The following is a 19,388-nucleotide window of genomic DNA, read 5'->3' as shown; positions in this document are numbered from 1 at the left end:
GCTATTTTCTTCATCTGTAAAAAAAAAAAAGTGAATATCTGCTTCATAAGGTTAAAGACATAATGCATATAAAGTATTTAGCACAGTGCCCAGTACAAAGCAGACAGTCAACTAATGTCAGCTACTTTATTATGAAGGGCAGGTGCAGTATTGTCAACAAAAAAAAATGGAAGAGGAATAGTTTTTTAAAAGAATATAAAAACCAACATAACACAGAAGACAAATTCTTTTCAATTCAGCAAGCCATGTGATACGTGCTGACCAACTGCAAGGTTGCTGTGCTGGGTGATGGGTTAGAAAGAGCTGCCATCACATAGTTTATAACTAAACCAGAAAGAAGAGACGCAAAAATCACAATAATAGATTTATTATAGAGAGTGGCTAATGAAAGGCTAAAGGGACATAGACAATGGAAAGGTGACTTCTGGCTGGGGCAGCAGGGGGTTCTTCATTCACTTATTTATTTTAAAAAATATGTGTTGAATACACACTATATACCAGGCTGGAAAAAATTGATGAAAAAATGAACATGGTCACCTCCCCATCCTTAATCAAGTACCTTACAGTCCAGTAGAATCAGCATATTTACTGAGTACTACCTGGAAGTCAGGTTCTGAGGCAGCAAAGGACACTGCCTCCGAAGAACTCACTGTCCATTAAAGAAGACAGCTATCTGGACAAACACAGACTGCTGTGTGGCGAGTAAAATGGCATGCGTACGAGTGAAGTGGCAACTCTGTTGAGCCTGGACAAACACAAACGGTTAGATACGGTGACTGGGGAACGTTTCCCATAAGAAGATGCATAAACTAAGGCATGGAGACTAAGAGAACTTCTGGGTGAGCTACATAAAAACATGTGTGATGCGAGGGAGACAGGCTGGAGAAAGAGCCTGGAGCCAGATTCTACATAAAGGCTTTGAATAATATTCAACAGTTGGGGCTTCACCTTGAAGATAACAGGAAGTCCCTTCGAGATTCTTGAGCAGAGGAGTATCATTATCAGACTTGTGATTTAGAAAGATTCCTTTAGAGCAAAGACTAGGGTGAAGAGAGGAGAATGGCCGGGAGACCATTTAGGAGGTAACTGTAGCTGTCCAGTCAAGAGGTAATTAAGTCCTTAAGCAGGACAGTAGACGTGAAAGTGAAGCAGAGAAGGAATGTATCAGAGACATCATAGAGTCAGAATCAACAAGAACTGGCAACTGCCTGGATGTGGAGAGGATGAGGAAGCAAAGAGAAATGATAATACCTCAAAGGCTCCGCGACTCACTCCCTAGGGGAACTGCAGGGCTGCTAATACAGAGCGGGGAGGGGGAGGAAAACAAATGGATTTTAGATATGTCGAATATTTTTTGAATATTTTCAAAACATGTTTAAAATAAGTTGGCTATTTTGGATCCCTGTAATAGAGTCAGATGGAAATGTCTAGCAGGCAGTTGGAAATCCGGACATGACACCAGGCAAACAAGCTCAAACTAAAGATGCATATTTGGGAGAAATCTGCAGAACAGTACTAGACGAAGCTATGGGAAGAGAAAATTTACCCAAGGGGAGACTACAGAGAGGGAAAAAGTTCAGCTGAGCTCTGGAATTCAGAGGAGTGTTGGAGGATACCTGTGAAGAGCAGGGAGAAGCAGATGCCCCTTCTTTAATCAGACTCTGCTGTTGTCAGGTCCTATATGTTGGGTCTATATACCCAGTGGCCTTTTTTTTTTTTTCTTCTTCTCTTTTTTTAAGAACTTTTATTGAGGTACAGTTAACATACAATAAACTGCATATATTTAGAGTGTACAATTTGGTATCCCAATCTCCCAATTCATTCCCCCCCCCAACCCTCCCCGCTTTCCCCACTTGGTGTCCATATGTTTGTTCTCTGCATCTGTGTCTCTATTTCTGCCTTGCAAACCGGTTGATCTGTACCATTTTTCTATATTCCACATATATGTGTTAATATACGATATTTGTTTTTCTCTTTCTGACTCACTTCACTCTGTATGACAGTCTCTGGGTCCATCCATGTCTCTAAAAATGTCCCAGTTTCATTGCTTTTTACAGCTGAGTAATATTCCATTGTATATATGTACCACCTCTTCTTTATCCATTCATCTGTTGATGGACATTTAGGTTGCTTCCATGTCCTGGCTATTGTAAACAGTGCTGCAATGAACATTGGAGTGCACGTGTCTTTTTGAATGATGGTATTCTCTGGGTATATGCTCAGCAGTGGGATTGCTGGGTCATATGGTAATTCTGTTTTTAGTTCTGCAAGGAACCTCCATACTGTTCTCCATAGTGGCTGTATCAATTTACATTCCCACCAACAGTGCAAGAGGGTTCCCTTTTCTCCACACCCTCTCCAGCATTTACTGTTTGTAGATTTTCTTTTTTTTTTTAACTTTTTTTAAAAATTTTATTTATTTATTTATTATTTTTTGGCGGGTACATCAAGTTCAATCATCTGTTTTTATACCCATATCCCCGTATTCCCTCCCTCCCTTGACGCCCCCCCCACCCTCCGAGTCCCCCCCACCCTCCCCGTCCCAGTCCTCTAAGGCATCCTCCATCCTCGAGTTGAACTCCCTTTAAAAAATGTCGAAAATGGAATCTAGCTTTTCAGGGGGGAGTAGAGGATGAGCTCTCAGAGGAATTACTGAAGGCTGGAGAAGCTAAGGGAAGTTTTCAGGTAGGGGGGAGTCAATGGTCGTGCCATGTGCTAAAGGAGAGTGAGGGTTAAAAACAGGGGCCGAAGCTGGCAACTCCAAGGTCACCAGCGACCTCTGAGAGAGAGTTGGTCAAAACAGTGAGAGAAAAGAAAGGCTCTTTTAGAGTAAGAGACCATCAGTAGGCCAAGGACCTTAGGGAAATTGGGGATTTAAAGCCTCAAAAGATACAGGGAATTAGGATCAACTAGAGCTAGGACCTAGAGCAGGGAGGCACAAAGACCCAGGAGAATTATCTTGATACTAAAACCACCCCACTTGACAGAGAAGAAAATCAAGGCACAGGGAAGTTAAGGTCTCACTGACTCAAGAGCTTCTGCTTTTTCTATTTACCCTTTTCTATTTCTAGAAATGGTAAAAAGCAATGTATATGGTACAAAGAAGTACAATTTTTCTACCTGGAAAAATATAGAACCAAAGAAGCTAGACTTGGGGAAAAAACTACAAAATCAGAACAAAAATGTACAGTAGTTCAAATGTGTCCAGATACACGAAGGAGGCAGGAAGAGAGTTTCCAGTGCCAAATGCCCAAGCTTGTGATAAACTGGGGGCCACTGACGCCAAACCTAGAGAACAGGTGTAACCATTTCACACAATTTAGCTTCCTCTCTGCCGATTTCACCTTCAAATTGAAATTTCTGAAATTGAGATGCACTCGAGGTCCACTGCAGACCCTGCAGAGATGAGCATAATCACAGTGGAAACTTCTGAAGCAGAAGAAATGATAAAAGAATTCCTTTGCAAAGGCATGAGTGAGAGTGAATGAGTAAGTGGTGTGAACAAACGTTCTCTATCTCAACATATGCTCTTCTCTAGGACTAGGAAGGAAAAGTATCAGGGTAAGGAGAAAAAGGGGAAAGAAACTGAATGGTTTTCTTTCCGATTCTCCCTCTACATGAAAAACACGAGAAGCAAAAAGCATCTCCTCCCTCCTATGTATCTGTCAGCACATTTCCAGGAGGCCTGGCCACATCCCGGGCACGGGCTGGCCAGGGAACAGAGCCTGACACAGCACATTCGCTAGCGTCGGAGCCCTCGCCTGGGTGGTCTGCTGTTATTCCTTTGATTAAACTCCCAGGCTGGAAGAGCTGGCGCTGCTCCTAATGATAGCTGGGTCCTGCAATCTCACACTGGCCCGCACAGAGAGGCCAGCGCTCCCTCTGCCTCCCTCTCCTCACCGCGGAGCTGGGTTACTTCGCCACATTCTTCTGTTCACTGACAGCAGTAACCACAAAGGACTACTTCTATGTGTGCTGAGGGCTGCAGCTGTAAAGCATACCTCTCCCGGCACTGTTGAGGCAGAGGTAGTGAGACCTCACAATTGAGCACTACTCCAGCCTCCCTCAGCTACCACAGCACTCTCCCCGACAAGCAAAAGATGCTTCTGGAAAACCCTGCTTTCCGGGATGTACGATTTCCAAAAGATCCCAGCCCCTAAAGATAACCATGTGCCAAGGGAAAGAACTAAGTTTGACCCGCTCTCTGCTCAAATTTGTTAGGGATTTGTTGAATAATCATATGTTAAGAACACATGTCTCTGTATTTCGAGCATATACAAACACTTCCAAAGTGGCCATGGTGGCCACTTCGTGTGGCAGGGAAATTTCAATATTCTCATATGTTTTAGGCTATAAATAAAGTTAAATCATAGCAGAAACAGTCAAAGTAATTACAAAATAAATGAGGTTCTGTTTTTAGCCATACAAATTCTTAAGAATCTAGCCTCCAATGGCAATTCTGGGTAACTCAAAGTTTTATTATCAAATTTTGGGGTTGTCAGAGTACTTTGTTTTTTTTTTCTTTTGGCTAATTCACTGTGCCTCAGCATCTTCACCAGTGAGCAGGGAGGAAAAGGGGAAGACTGCTTTATCCTGCAATCCATCCTCCTCCCAGCTACCTAAGTGACGCAGCTAAAAGGCAAGGCCCATTTGTCTCCGTGGCTCCCAGTCATCTATGAGATAAGAGCGAGTTCCTTCCCAGGGCATTCAAAGCTCTCCTTGAATCAGCCCTTGTCTTCTCCTCCAGCTTCCAACCCAGCTGCTCCCTATCCTCCAACACCACTAACCACCAGCTTTCTGTTTCCCCACATACACACACGCTAGCTTTTATTTTGGAACCTGCCCTACCCTTCTTCTGCCACCAACCTGCCCACCCTTAAGATTCAGCGTAGGTGTAACCTCTTCCAAGAAGGCTGCTTTGGCCTTCCCACCCCAACCTACAGGCTGGGTTAGGTACCCTTTGGTGGTTTTGTTATTCCCTAGAAACATCTCTGCATGTTCCACGCTAGCACTATCATGTGTTTATGTGGCTGTCACCCTCACCAGATTGTGAGTTATTTCATGCTGACGTCTATGTCTTATATCCTCCCTGTGGCCTAGTACCAAGGCCTGGAACACTCTTAAGAGTGTAATAAAATGTTTTTGAATGAACAACTTAAAAGAATACATTTGAATAAAAAGTTTTATGGAGAATGCCACTAAAAGCTTTAATGGGCAAGTAGTTGAAATCATAAACAAAATAAAGTGATTTTTCAGAAATTCCCTCAAATTTCATTTTTTTCTTTTCTTTTTTTTTTTTTTTTTTGGTCATGCCACATGGCATGCAGGATCCTAGTTCCCTGACCAGGGATCGAACCCATGCCCCCTGCAGTTGACACACAAAGTCCCAACCGCTGGACCACCAAAGAAGTCCCAAATTTCAATTTTTTATACTCATCTTCCAAAATAGCACAAATAATTTAAAATCAGCATATCTTTTCTAGTGGAAGGTCTCTTAACACCTTGCCCAGAAAAGCAATGTAAAGCTATATTAGGTTTTATGGAATACAATGAAAGCAATACTCAGAGGAAAATCCATGGCTTTAAATACAACAAAAAAACAAGAGATGAGTGAAAATAAATGAAGTACCCAATTCCAGAAATTGGGAGAAAATAACAAAATAAAGCTAGGGAAAGCAGAAGGAAGGAAGTAGCAAAGATTAAACAAGACGATAACCAATTAACAAACAATAAAACAAGAGAATGAATAAATACAGCCAATCAAAAAAGGGGATGGGGAAAGAAAATATTCATTAACCATATTGGATATATGAAAAAAAGAAAACACAAACACAAAATAGGGATTGAAAATAAGGAAGTAATCACAGGTAAGAGGAAATAAAAACCATTTCAAGTGATTACTGGACACGGAGCTGTTTCTGGCGGAGCTGCGATGAAGGTTTCACACCCGAAGTCCAAAGGAGAGCAGAGCTTTCAGCACGTTCTGTCTGGATGCCCGCCTCTCACTAGAACCACAGACACCCTATCGCTTGCCTCAGTGACTAAAGAACCAAGGCACTGTCTTGCAAACTCAGCTGGGAGTAAAAGGAAGTGGCTAGTAAATAGGTGTCCCAGGGCCCTTGTTAAGCCATTGTAACATGTTATTATTTACCAGAAAAAAAAAAAAACAAAAGAAGAACTTCCCAAATTCCAAATTAAGGAATTAATCTCCTTCTTCAAAGGGGAAGAACACAAAGAACACATACTTGACCTTTTCACTAATAACATTCATTTTGGTAACACAATATTTTACCCAAAAACTGATTTCAAATCAAACTGGAAACCATTCATTATTAAAAGCCTTTTATGATTGAAATAGCAATCTTTCCCAAATACACGGCATTCAGACGTCACAGAGAGGCTTCTGCCTACGATCTCTGTGACGCTGTTGTACTTTCCTCCTGAACAAATAAAGACCCTGAGGCTGACAGCAGTGGAATGAACTGTCCAAGATCACACAGCTGATAAGCGTAGCAGAAAGCAGGGCTTTTAGATGGCTAAGCCAGCCCTTTCCCCACCACTCCACCCTGCTTGTGACATACTACAGCCCCTCCCTCACTAGTGCACCAAGACTAACTACCCTATTTATTCCCAAGGCTCTAATAGTTAAGACTGACATCTAATGGTGAGTTCAGATCCCTATGAAAAGAAGACTGACGGAATTTTAATTCACTGGCACCGAAATTCTTCGCTGAGAAAGACAGACGGAAGGGGAATGACTTTCCAGTAAGGACACAATCACCTTGGAACCCCACAGGATAAGGATCCTTTCATTTTGGCAAGCTTTGCAGTCTAGCAAATGACAAGAGGTGAAACTATGTAAACACTAACATTGGCTATGCTTTTTTACTATAATTGCAAAGAGAGTTTCTTAATGTCTTGGTGCTTCTAGTTGCTCATTAAAAATTGGAACCATATACTCTAGTCAGTGACCCAATAAAAAAAAAATTGTAGCAGATCGCTGGCCCTCTCCCTTCCTCATAGCCACTTCACATTTCACAATTCCTTCCCATTGTATCATGGCCATGATATTCCATTTCCTTTCCCCATCATTCTGTCACTAAAATCTAACTATTAACTCCCTTCAAGTCTCAACACTGCCCATATAAGATTCTTCGCTTCCTAATTCACATTAGGCTTCCTTATCTACTCCCTTCAAACTATTAGGGATGTGAAAAAGAAAATTACAACCTCACACTCTGGGATGAGGCTGAAGTAAAGCTAAGGCTTACTTTGAATTATGGCCCAAAATTTTACACAGAAAAGTAGGGCACCACCAGGGAGCACTGTGTTGCCTACTTTTAACATGCACTTGAAGTAATCTACAGCTTCACTTTCTTCTAGACTTATCACTAGAGTTGCCACCAATTAAGGAACATGACACCGTGAAGATACAGCAAAATATAACTGTGGAGTTAGAATAATTCCTTTGGAGGACTTTGATGCCGTTTTGCATTAAGGAAGAGGAAACATATGGCTTCTACTTCCAGTTAAATACCACAGTGATAAACAGTAAGAAGGGTAAAAAGAGTCCCACAGTTCTTAAAAGTTTCATCTAACTTCACTGAGTTGTAAGCTTGTCAGTGTATATATGACTGAGAGTCAAAATCCTGGTATCCATCAAGTTTGCCGGATGACCCTGACTACATGACTTATTTCAGCCTTAGTTTCCCCCATCTGTAAAATGGGGAGAATGATATGTGCTGGATGAGGGTGTACGAAATAATTTATTAATCAGCGCCCAGAAAAGATCCTGACATCATGAAATGAAAGGCAGTACAGTTTAAACAAACAAACAAACAAAAAACGTAAAAGGTAACATTATGGCATTCTGGTAAAAAGATTTATCAGACTAGAACTCACTGGAAAATTTTACCAAAGAAATAAGTTATTTTTAAAGATCCTTCAAAAGTATATTTACAGCTGACCATTCAAGTCTATTTACCCATGAAGTGAGTACATCATAGCTAGCAGTAGACTTAACTTTGCAATACCTGTGACAGAAACCCTTTCTTTAAAGCTAAAGAGGAACGCTTTAATTCTTTAGCTCGAAACCAGCTAACACTCATTTGACAAGCATCAGCATATGGGTATTAATAAAGACAGGGAAGGACAGAGTACCCTGTAGTTAATCCGATCCACTGGTCCAAAGAGCTCTTTGACACCCCAGACGAGCCATACCTGCTGGGTGAGGAGACTGATGTGAGTGGATGGAGAATACTGCCTGGCCGCCTGCTTCTCGGCTAGCCGCTGCAGTTCAGCAGTAACCATGCTTGGGTTGTACCGTTTGCTGTGTGAAGAACCATCTTCTCCCTCTCTTTGTGTTTTGGGTACTCCTGAATGCTGCTTGTTTGGATGGCATGAACCTGCTAAAAAGAGAAAAGTTTTTATCCACTTAGGAAAAAAGCCCTGAAAAACTGAGGATGGTGACAGCAAAATCTCGGCCAACAGATACTTTACTGACTCCTAGGGATCTCTGGCAACATAAGGAGCAGTCAACTATCTTCACATGCTCACAAAAGTAAAAATAAATCCTTATCATACCCTGGAAGCTCCTTCTACCACCAAACTGTTAACATGCATTTATTACTGTGTTTCTGCATACTATGAATCCTTCACAAAAAAAAACATTTTTGTTATATGTAGCGGGAAGCAACCGATCCCAGAATTAATGAATAAAAAAGTGTAGCCTTGAAACTCATTATATAATTCTTGTTTTTCTTGTTATGTGACTGTACTTAGTAGTTTACAGCATCCACTGTCAAATCATCCACAATCCTTCTTACAAAGCTCAAAAAGCAAAGAAGGATAAAAGCAACACTGAGTATATTTGGAAAATCAGTCATAATCCTATATTATCAAAGTTCAACTGATTTTCCTTTCAGGTTTCAATTTTCTTCTGTCAACTATAATATCACAGAATTCTATTATTTCTGAGCACTGAAATTCTGGCAAAAAGAAATTATTTAATATAAAATCAAGGTTCATATTTTTTCTATAATAAAAGTCACACAACCCATTGAAACAAAAATTAAAAACCTAGAAAAGTGGAAACAGTGTAATGTGTTTCATTTCTGTCATCTTAATGCTTATATAACCATGATCATTCTTTATATACAATTTGGTGACATGGCTTCTTAAAAAAATCTATATTTTTTCCTGTTTATTATATTATTTGGCACATACAAAATACTATTTACAATAGATGTAGAAGTCATAAAACATATTATAATGAACTGACTACCCAACTCAAGAGTCACATTAACATGTATCAACCCATGTATTCCTCCTCATCCTTAATCTCCCCTTATCATTCACCCCCTTCTTTTTTTAAAACATAGTTTTATTCTTTCTCTGTGTGTGTTTGTGTGTGTATGCATACTTAAACAAAATACAGTTAATTTTGTTTGTATCTGAGCTCTATAAAAATGGTATCTTACTGTAGTAATTTCCTGGGACTTGCTTTTGTTACTCAATACCATACTTCCAAGATTTATCCTTTCTAAGTATAGCTGAAATCCACTAACTTTACCTGCTGCTTGGTATTCCATTTTGGAAATACACTACAACTTATTTTTCTATTCCCTCATTTAATGGCTATTTTGGCTATTTCAAGCTTCTTGCTGTTACAAACAGTGCAGTTGTGAACACTTTTGCATACATGTCCTGGTGCACATGTGGAAGAACCACTTTTGTGTATATGGCTAGAGGCTGAGTCACAGAGTATGTGAATTGTCAACTTTATGTGATAACAACAAAATGGTATGTTTTATGCTACCACAAACAAAATATAAGTGCTCCCACTGATCCACATCCCCTCCGACACTTAGTATTGGCAAGTATCCTAATTTTTCCCTCCTTTAAGAGGGTATAGAATCTCACTGCAGTCTTCATTTATATTCATCTGATTAATAATAATTTGAACACGTTACCTCTTTTCTGATACCACTATTGGGTTCTCTTTTTCTTATTGAGTGAATCTTGCTTTTTTTACTTTTGTTTCCTACAATAAGATATTAAAGATGGTCTCCCTTACTCTATTCTAGAAGTTTAAAGTTTGCACCTGAAATTGATTACATGGACAGTATGAGGTAGGGCTCTAATTTCACTTTTTTTCCTATATATGATAACCAATTATCCTAGCACCATTTACTGAGAAATGCACCCTTCTCCACTATCTGCAATGCCATCTGTCATATATCAAAGTTTCATCTATCTGTATGATTGCTTCCAAATTTCTATTCTGTTCCACCAGTCACTTTATATGTTTCCCAACACTATATTTTCTTAATGATCATATCTTTATATTCTTAATAAGATACTCCTTCACCTTTTTCTCTTCTTCAGTAAGTTCTCACTATCCTTGGTCTTTTGCCTTTCCATTATCATTTTAGAATAGGCTTGTCAAGTACAACAACAAAAATGGTGAGATTCTGGTTGGAATCTGCATTGAATCCAGAGATTAATTTGATGAGAAATGAAACATTTATGATATTAAGTCTTCCTATCCATGCATATTCTATTTATTTCTTTATTTAGGTTTTCTCTGTCTCTCAACAAAGTCTTATAAATTAAATGCCCTTATAAAAGCCTTTCCTAAATTTATCCCTAGATAGCTTATAGTTTTTATGCACATTGTTTTCTTGGTGATGTGGTTGTACAGCAACGTGAATGCACTTAATGCCACGAATGTATCTGTAGCTTATTTTCAGTTTTCTATGTAGATAACGTATTATCTGTAAATAAATACATTTTATTTCCTCCCTTTTGATGCTTATGCTTTTAATTTCTTTTTCTTGTCTTATTATACTGGCTCTTGACCTCCAGTAAAACACTGAATAGAAGCAATGTGAGTGGGCGTCCTCTTCTTGCTCTTAACCTTAAATGGAATGCTTTTGACATTTCCCCATTTACACTGATATCTCTTGTGAGATTTTGGCAGATACCCTTTTTTAATTAAAAGGGTTTTCTTCTCTTCCTGGTGTGCTGAGTTATTATCACGAATGAGTACACAATTTTATCAAATTCTTTTTCTGTATCTACTAAAATGATGAATACACTTTTTCTCCTTTAATCTGCCGATGTGACAAACAACATTTATCGATTTTCTACTGTTAAACCTCTCCTGTATTCCTTGGATAAACTCGTTCATGGGATCTTATCTCTTTCATATGTTGCTAGGTGTGGCTGGCTCATATTTTGATTAGAATTTTTGCATTTGTGTTCATAAATGAAGCTGGTGTGTAATTTCCCTCTCTAATACTGTCCTTAATTAGTTCTGTTATCAAGATTAAGCTAGCCACACAGGGCTATTATTATTGTCTCTTTTTCCATGCTCTAGAAGAATTTAAGATTGGAATTATCTTTCCCGTGAAAGACTGTCAAAACTTAGCTATAAAACCATCTAAGTCTCAAGTTTTCTTTGTGAGATTTTTAACTACTGTATAAGTTATTTTAATAGTTACAGGACCATTCGGGCTTTCTTCATCTTCTTGAACCAATTTTGCTTATGCTATACTTTTGTAGCTGTTATCCATTTTGCATGGTTTTCAACTTTATTGGAATACTGTGGTTAATAGTATTCTAATATTTTTGTCATCAATACTACATTTGTTTTTTCTGCTTTTCATTCTTTATTCACTTATCCATGTCTTCTCTCTTTTCCTGACTGGTCTCACCAGAGGTTTGTCCACCTTCTTAGGCTTTTCAAAGAACTTTTGGCTTTGATATTTTCTCTACTGTATTTTTGAATTCTGTAATTTTTACTCTTGTCTTTGATCTTCTTTTTCTTTCTCCTTTATTTAGATTTATAATATTGCTGATTTTATAACATCTGAAATCAGATATTTAGCACATTAATTTTTAGCCTTTCTTCTTTTCAAACAGAAGCATTTAAGGCAGTAAATTTTCCTCCAAATACTGTTTATCACTGCTCTCCACACATTTGAACATGAAGTTTTTTCATTAGTTTTTCATTTTTCTAATAGTTTTACATTTATTTTCATTATGATCTCTTCTTTGACTCTTTTAAATTTTGAAATACATAAGGATTTGTTATGTATCGTTGTTATCGACATTCAATTTAATTGCATGTGGACACAGAATGTGGCTGTATGATACCGATTCTTTGAAATCTGTTGTCTTATTATGTAGGGCATGACTGGTTTTTATAAATAAACCATGTGTGCTTGAGATGGTGTTTTCTCTAATTATTGGGTACAGGTATTATGAATGAGCAATAGATAAAGCTTATCATCTTGTTCAAATTCTCTTTATCTTTGCTGATTTACAAAATCTGTTTATTAATAATGGATAGAAATATGTGGAAACCTCCCACTAAGACAGTGGATTTGTAGATTCCTCATGTACTTGTATCAATTTTTGTTTTATTTATTTGGGGTTATTTTGTTAGGTGCACTTAGAACTGTTTTATCTTCCTGCTGAACTGAACTTTCTGCTTTATGTAATTACTCACTGTATCTGTTAGGAAAATTTTACCTCTTAAAGGCTAATATAAGCTAGTAAATGCTAAATTAAGTTAGCATATATTAGCACCACTACTGGTTGGTATTTACATGGTATTTCTTTCTTCATCCTTTTACTTTCAACCATTCCATGTCCTTATCTTTACATGGTCTTTACAGAGTCTTTCTTTGTTAAACAACATACAGTTAGATTTTTTAAAAATTCAATCTGACACTCTTCTAACCAATTCAACCCACTTAAATTTATTTGATTCTTGATATATTAGGACTTGGTTTACCGTCTTTTAAGTTTCCATTTCTTGTATTTTCTAAGCTCCGTGTTTTTGTGCTTCTATGTTTGTGGGTGTTTCCCCTAGCCCAATCCATTTTTCTTCTCCCTACATGTTTAAATTTCCATATTTTAATTTTTTCGGTGGTGACCTTTGAAACTTGATGCTGTACATTTATTTTGAAAAAGTCTAAATTTAAATAACATCTTAATCTTATTCCCAAACTATTCAATCGCCACAGAAAAATTTGACTCCAATCACTTACAGGCTATAATTGTTGTCAACTATATATTGCTGTCTACTACTGTTTAAGCCATTCATAATATGTTCTCTGACCACAGTGGAAATAAGCTAATAGGCAATTACAAAAAATAGAGAATGCCTCTATGTGAAGATTAAACAATATACCTATAAACAATCCATGGGTCAAGAAAGAAATCACAACGGAAATTAGGAAATATTTTTGAACTGACTAGCTTCTTCTGTTCCTATTCTCCTCTGGGAAAGGTATGAAAAAGGGAAGGTTTAAAAAAGAAGTTTTGATGATAACAACAAGGTAATGGAGACACAGACCTTACTGAAGTTCACATGGGAGAAAAAGTTTAAACCAGAACATAACTATTATTGATTTTCGAAGATTAAATCATAAGAATAAATCATTCAGAATTAGCACAAACACACATATATGTACATATTCATATTTATGAATTATTAAAGTAGACCTTTTAATATCTCTGATTCAAGCTCCATATTATAATATCCGTTTCATTTGAAATCAGATACTGATTAAGAAATACAGATTGGCTATTTATAAAACATAGCTTGACTGTAACTCACTTTAACATGGAGATTACTCAGATGTTTACAAACTTGACCAATGTTAAGATACTTGCTAATCTATGGATTCAACACAATCCCTATCAAAATTCTATCTGCCTATTTTTGCAAAAACTGACAAGCCAATCCTAAAGTTCTTACGAAAATGGCAGAGATCCAGAATAGCCTAAACAATATGAAAAAGAAGAAAAAAGATGAAAGAATCACCCTTGGTGATTTCAAAACTTACTACAATGCTATAGTAATGAAGACAATGTGGTACTGGCATAGGGCAGATATACAAGATAAGTGGAGATTCCAAAAGTATACCCTTATATTTAAGATTAAATGATTTTTGACAAGAGTGCCAAGACAATTCAACAGGGAAATAATACTCTTTCAACAAATGCTGCTGGGGCTGAATATCCACATGCAAAAAAAAGAGGTTAAGACCTTTATGCCAGACCATATACAAAAATTGTATCAAAATGGATAAAAGACCTAAACTATAAAATTCTTAGAAAAAACATACATATAAATCTTTGTGACCCTGGGTTAGGCAATAGTTTTTCAGATCTGATACCAAAAGCACAAGCAACAAAAGAAAAAATAAATTAGACTTCATCAAAATTAAAAACTTTTGTGCTTCAAGAAAATGAAATGACAATCAACAGAATGAGAGAAAATACTTCTAAATCATGTATGTGGCAAGAGACTTGTGCCCAGAATATATAGAGAACACTTACAACTCAACGATAAGAAGCCAAATATCACAATTATCTCTTCACTACACTGTAAGCTCCCAGTAAGTAGAAGCTTTGTCTTCTTCATCTCTTTATCGCCAGCACCTAAAAGAAGTCGTTTCATTTTCTTATCAGTGAATGAGTGCCACTGGATCAGATGCAAGACTCTTCCTTAGTCACATCAAAACTAGGCAGCCTGGGCTTCCTTGGTGGCACAGTGGTTAAGAATCCACCTGCTAATGCAAGCGACATGGGTTCCAGCCCTCGGCCAGGAAGATCCCACATGCTGCGGAGCAACTAAGCCCGTGTGCCACAACTACTGAGCCTGTGCTCTAGAGCCCGTGAGCCACAACTAATGAGCCCATGTGCCACAGCTACTGAAGCCTGAGTGCCTATAGCCCGTGCTCCGCAACAAGAGAAGCCACTGCAATAAGCCCGCACACAGCTATGAAGAGTAGCCCCCACTCTCCATAACTACGTAAAGCCTGCGTGCAGCCAAAAAATAAAAAATTAAATTAAAAAATAATAAATTAAAAAAAAAAGAACTAGGCAGCCTGTGTCCCTTTACCTTTCAAAAGAAAAGGCCAAGGGAAGAGATGACATTCTTTTTTAACTGGGGCTGGGGAGGAGCTGACATTGCAGACTGCCTTTCATTTTCTCACTCACCTGCCTTTGCTGAAGAGGGACGAGACAGTTTCTGGCTATAGATGTGTGCAGCACTTTGGAAAGAGGAAAAGGGGCCAATGGTGTAACTGCCTGATCGACAGCGTGGCAGGCCAGCGGGGCTTGGTACGTTCTGTGTCCCAGGATGGATGGAGGGAGAAGCACTGTCAGGGACTGTGCTCAGTAAGATTGCTGGCTGGTGAGGCATGCTGGGGATAGCTGGAGGAATCTGAGATAAAGAAGAATGGTGGCCTGGCCCTGGTGAGAGGTCAGAGGTGGCAATAATAGATGACAAATGGGTGCTGGGACTTTTCTGCAGAAGAGTAGCAGCAGGACCAGAGAAAGAAGTAGAGGAAGAATTGGTATAGACTAATTTAGCCTCTTTTTCTGCTGAAGTGGTAAATCCTATGAAAACAAAAACGAACAGAAACAGGTCATTTTAGGAAAAATTAACATATAAACTCTGTATGTAAACATGAAGCAAACATTTTTAAGCATCAAAATAATCTTAGCATGAAACAGACACAATGAAAAGTACAAACTTTGGTGAGTATTCATCACAAATGTAATGAATTTTGCCCACTGACACAATCTGGAAATACAAATAGTTTTATTTTTAGTCCTTTCTAAAAGCTGGTGCTGGAACTACCTCCATCAACCAGAGCAGGTGTTTTACAAACATTAGAGCATCAGGACAAAGTTTCTGGTAATGACAGCTAACTCCTCTCCCTCTGATTTTCACCCGCCTAGAAAAAAAAAAGCACTCAGAATTTGAAACATTAAGAAAGTGAAAAATTCCTTGGAAGGATAATAGGCTATCAGTAGATAAGAGGAAATTCTAAGGGAAAAGGAAAAACAAAAGGAGCTTTATGGAGTAAGGTCACATGCTCAAAAATCATTTAATATTTGATGACTTTTTTTTTCATTTAGAGATCTATCAGAGAGCAGCAAATCTACGTAGGTTTGAAGTCACTCACGAGATAATTTATCAGAGTGAATTTCTGTTGCATGTTGCTGTTTGGGCTGCTTTATTTTCACTTCTTCCATCGTTTCAGGGTGATCTGAAATAAGAAATAAATACTGAGCTTAGGCTCTGTTACTAATCAAATGCTAGAGCATGGCTCTACACATAATTTTGTTTCCAAAATATAACACAACTAGTGATCAATGCTAGGAACCACTGCATTTCTCACCACACTTTTCCAAGGATGGGCACGCCCACAGCCCTGTTGAATGGGCCACCAACCAAATGATTCCCAACCAGATCCAGCCCCAACTGAACCAGGGAAAGACACGGAAACCCAGGGCAGCCTCCATGGGCTGCCAACAAGCCAGGACATGCCTGGAAAAGAAAATAAGTAAGGGCAGTAAGATGCCTCTGTCAAGGATTCAGACTTGGGGAACTAAGAGACCAAACTGGTTGGCGGTACACACTGGAGCGAAGCAGTCATAATACATACAGAGCAGGCAACTGCCAAGAGACAGAAGAAACAGCCCTGATATTTGTTGGCATGATACCTGGATACTACAACAGCTATATATCTTAATCCCCTCAGTTTTACTTGAATAAGCTGAGTGAGTGTGCTTATTAGATAGATTGGTCAGTACATTCAATAACAAAATCACTCCAATAAAATAAATTTCCACTGTAATAAATTAGTTTTTTTTTTCTACTACAGAATTTTGAAACAGAACAGCCAGAGTTAATCATATACTTAGAGAAATATTCCAAAAATCTTTCTCAAGGGCCAGGTTCGTACAAAAACTTAAGAAAGGTCATTTTACAGATCATCTCTCAGAATGAAAGAATTAAGGACATAAATTCTCTTCTCTCCATCACCACCAGCAATGGTAATACTGTCACACATTTGCTTGCTCATGTTTGAAAAGAGTCCAGATACTATCAAGTGTCATAATGTTGTTCCCTTGACTGAGGCCTTCCTACTGCCCCTCTAGTTATTTTTGATTGGTATTGCTAGGTACAGATGTTATTATGTAAAGGCAGTCCTTAACACATGAACCCCAGAATTTCCGAGGACCCATCTGTACAAATAGGTGCCGCTTGTATGTGCTGTTAGGGCTTCCCCATTACTACCAGGGGAGAAGTTACTACCTGAATGCCAAGTTAGGACCTCATCTCCCTAAGTCAGCATGCTTTTCCCTACCCCAACCCCATTACAAAAACTCCTCAGTCTCCCTTCCCCAACACTGTTAGAGGATCTTTTCAGAGATTCTACCAACCTTCTTCCTATATTTACTCACCCACCTTCATCCAGCAGACAATAAGTATTATAAAGTCAAGAACTGTGACAGTTATGGTCCCTGTATCTCTAGCAACTATCACAATGTCTGATACATAATATGTGTTCATTAAAAATATGGGGAAGGAATGAATGAACAGATGAATAAACTAGCTTTAGAACCTGGATAAGTTAGGAAAGCTCGCAGAAGAGCTGGAATCAGAAGCATTTCTACCAATACACTACTTCAATTAAACAGTGAGCTAAACAGACTTTTGTAGACTAGCCCCTGAAGCTAACCAGTTTTTAAAACATTAATACCGCGTCCTTGCGGAAACTCACTCTACATTTTAAATGACCAATTTTCCTGGCTCTTTCCACATTAGACTACGATAGCCTTAAGAGTAGCAAAGAAGTCTACATCTTTGAATCTAGTGGTTAGCATACTATAAAATTAGTATATTGATTATCTATGTCTTAGGCTTCTACCTATATTTTAAATGAATCTTACACTTGAAGCCCATGCTTTGTTTATAACTGAGCAGCGCTGCTATTTTTTGATCATATGACATGGGCTAGATAGTTTGGTCGACATCAATTCCAAAATCCTCAATCATGGAGTTCCCCAGCAGTGAGAAATTTCTGAAATGCATGGGAACACTGGGTTATCACAATGACTGAAGGAAGACAGCAGCATTTAGGGCTTGGGACTAAGGATATTAGACATCCCACCAGGTATGGCATAGTCCCACACAACAAAGAATTCTCCTAGCCCAAATGCAAATGCTGATGAGCTGAAGGAACCAAAAAAACTTAACAAGAGTGAGAAATAATCATTAGGAGAGGCAGAAGAGCAGAGATTAAGAGCAGAAGCTTTGAGTCAGGCAGATTAAAGTTCAGATTCCTGTTCTACTATATGGTGCAGGGCACCCTTGAGCTAGTTACTCTGTCTCTTTCAGCTCTGTTTCCTCATCTGTAGAGAAGTTTTATAATAGCAACTACTCCATATGGTTTTTGGAAGTAAAAAAATAAGATCACGTCCAGTAGACAGTAATTTGAGTGCTAACTAAATGTTAGCTATTAGTTAGCTTGTCTTGAAAACAGCTCTCTGTTGTTACTTTTCATGAAAAAAAAAAAAAAAAAAAAAAATTAGACCATGTTCCTCTTCTGCTCCTCATCCCCAACCCCCACACTGTAAAATATAAGGCCTCCTCATCCCCATCCTGCAAAATTTTACCACCTTGGAGTCCATCAGTGCTTAGGCAACACATTATTTTTGGTTCTCCTTTGCACATCTCATTTTTTCCCTTGTTCTTATTTTTCATTAATTAACCAACATACTTACCACCCTTTGCCCCACTATCAGAAAAACTGTTGCTGTTTTTAGAACTTTTTGAGTGAGTCCCCAGGAAGACACTTGCAGACTTGTTTTTTTGGGTATAAAAAGTCAACACCTCTTCCAGTTCAGCCTCACTGAAATGGGGAGAGAAAGTATGGTCAGCACAGGAAGGTGTTCTGGAAAATCTTTCCACCAGATTTTATTATGGACATGGAGTAAGTTGAAGAAGAGGAAGATGAAAACTCCCTATTAATAGATGGTTGAAAAGGAATATAAATGAAGCAGTCTGAAAAATTTAAAGATTGACAAGGTTTCATTCATTTCATAGTGAATTTTCTAGATCTGCATGTCCAGTATGGTAGCCACTAGTCATTTGTGACTATTTAGATTTAAATGAATTAAAATTAAAGATTCATTCCCTTGGTTACACTAGCTACATTTCAAGTACTCAGTAGCTACAACACATAAAGTTCTATTGGATAGCTATGTTCTAAATCAGGGGTCGACCAGCTATAGACAGTAGGCCAAACCTGAGCAGCGGCCTGTTTTTGTATGGCTCCCAGTGAAGAATGGTTTTTACATTTCTAAAGAAGAATACGCTATAAAGACTACATGTAGCTCACAAAGTCTGAAATATTTATTATCTGGTCCTTGACAGTTTGTCCACCCCACTTCTAGATAACTGGAGTATATTCGCTAAAGAAGCCACTTTGTTATAGATAAGGAAACTCACCGGTGTAACCGAGGAAGATCTCCCTAACCATCTATACAACAGAAACTGAACCAGATGGTCT

At 38.3% G+C, this 19,388-nt stretch overlaps 1 protein-coding gene across 14 annotated transcripts in view; it reads right to left on the bottom strand.

Moving 5' to 3' along the window:
* TTLL5 (tubulin tyrosine ligase like 5) overlaps positions 1 to 19,388 on the bottom strand; it is a 283,931-nt gene that overhangs the window by 149,933 nt on the left and 114,610 nt on the right. For 11 of the 14 annotated variants that reach the window (XM_057732748.1, XM_057732753.1, XM_057732746.1 and 8 more), the window contains 4 exons: positions 18,601 to 18,728; positions 15,993 to 16,076; positions 15,019 to 15,420; positions 8,221 to 8,408 (listed from right to left, as the gene is read on the bottom strand). In XM_057732748.1, the coding sequence (XP_057588731.1) occupies positions 8,221 to 8,408; positions 15,019 to 15,420; positions 15,993 to 16,076; positions 18,601 to 18,728 (802 nt within the window). The remainder of the gene's footprint in view (positions 1 to 8,220; positions 8,409 to 15,018; positions 15,421 to 15,992; positions 16,077 to 18,600; positions 18,729 to 19,388) is intronic. The other 3 variants (XM_057732755.1, XM_057732757.1, XM_057732758.1) reach the window with 2 other exon arrangements.

The sequence above is a fragment of the Hippopotamus amphibius genome, chromosome 4 (genome assembly GCF_030028045.1).
Source record: "Hippopotamus amphibius kiboko isolate mHipAmp2 chromosome 4, mHipAmp2.hap2, whole genome shotgun sequence".
Lineage (NCBI taxonomy): Eukaryota > Metazoa > Chordata > Mammalia > Artiodactyla > Hippopotamidae > Hippopotamus > Hippopotamus amphibius.
Note: the sequence above shows the minus strand (reverse complement) of the source record. Positions and strands in the feature narration are given on the sequence as shown.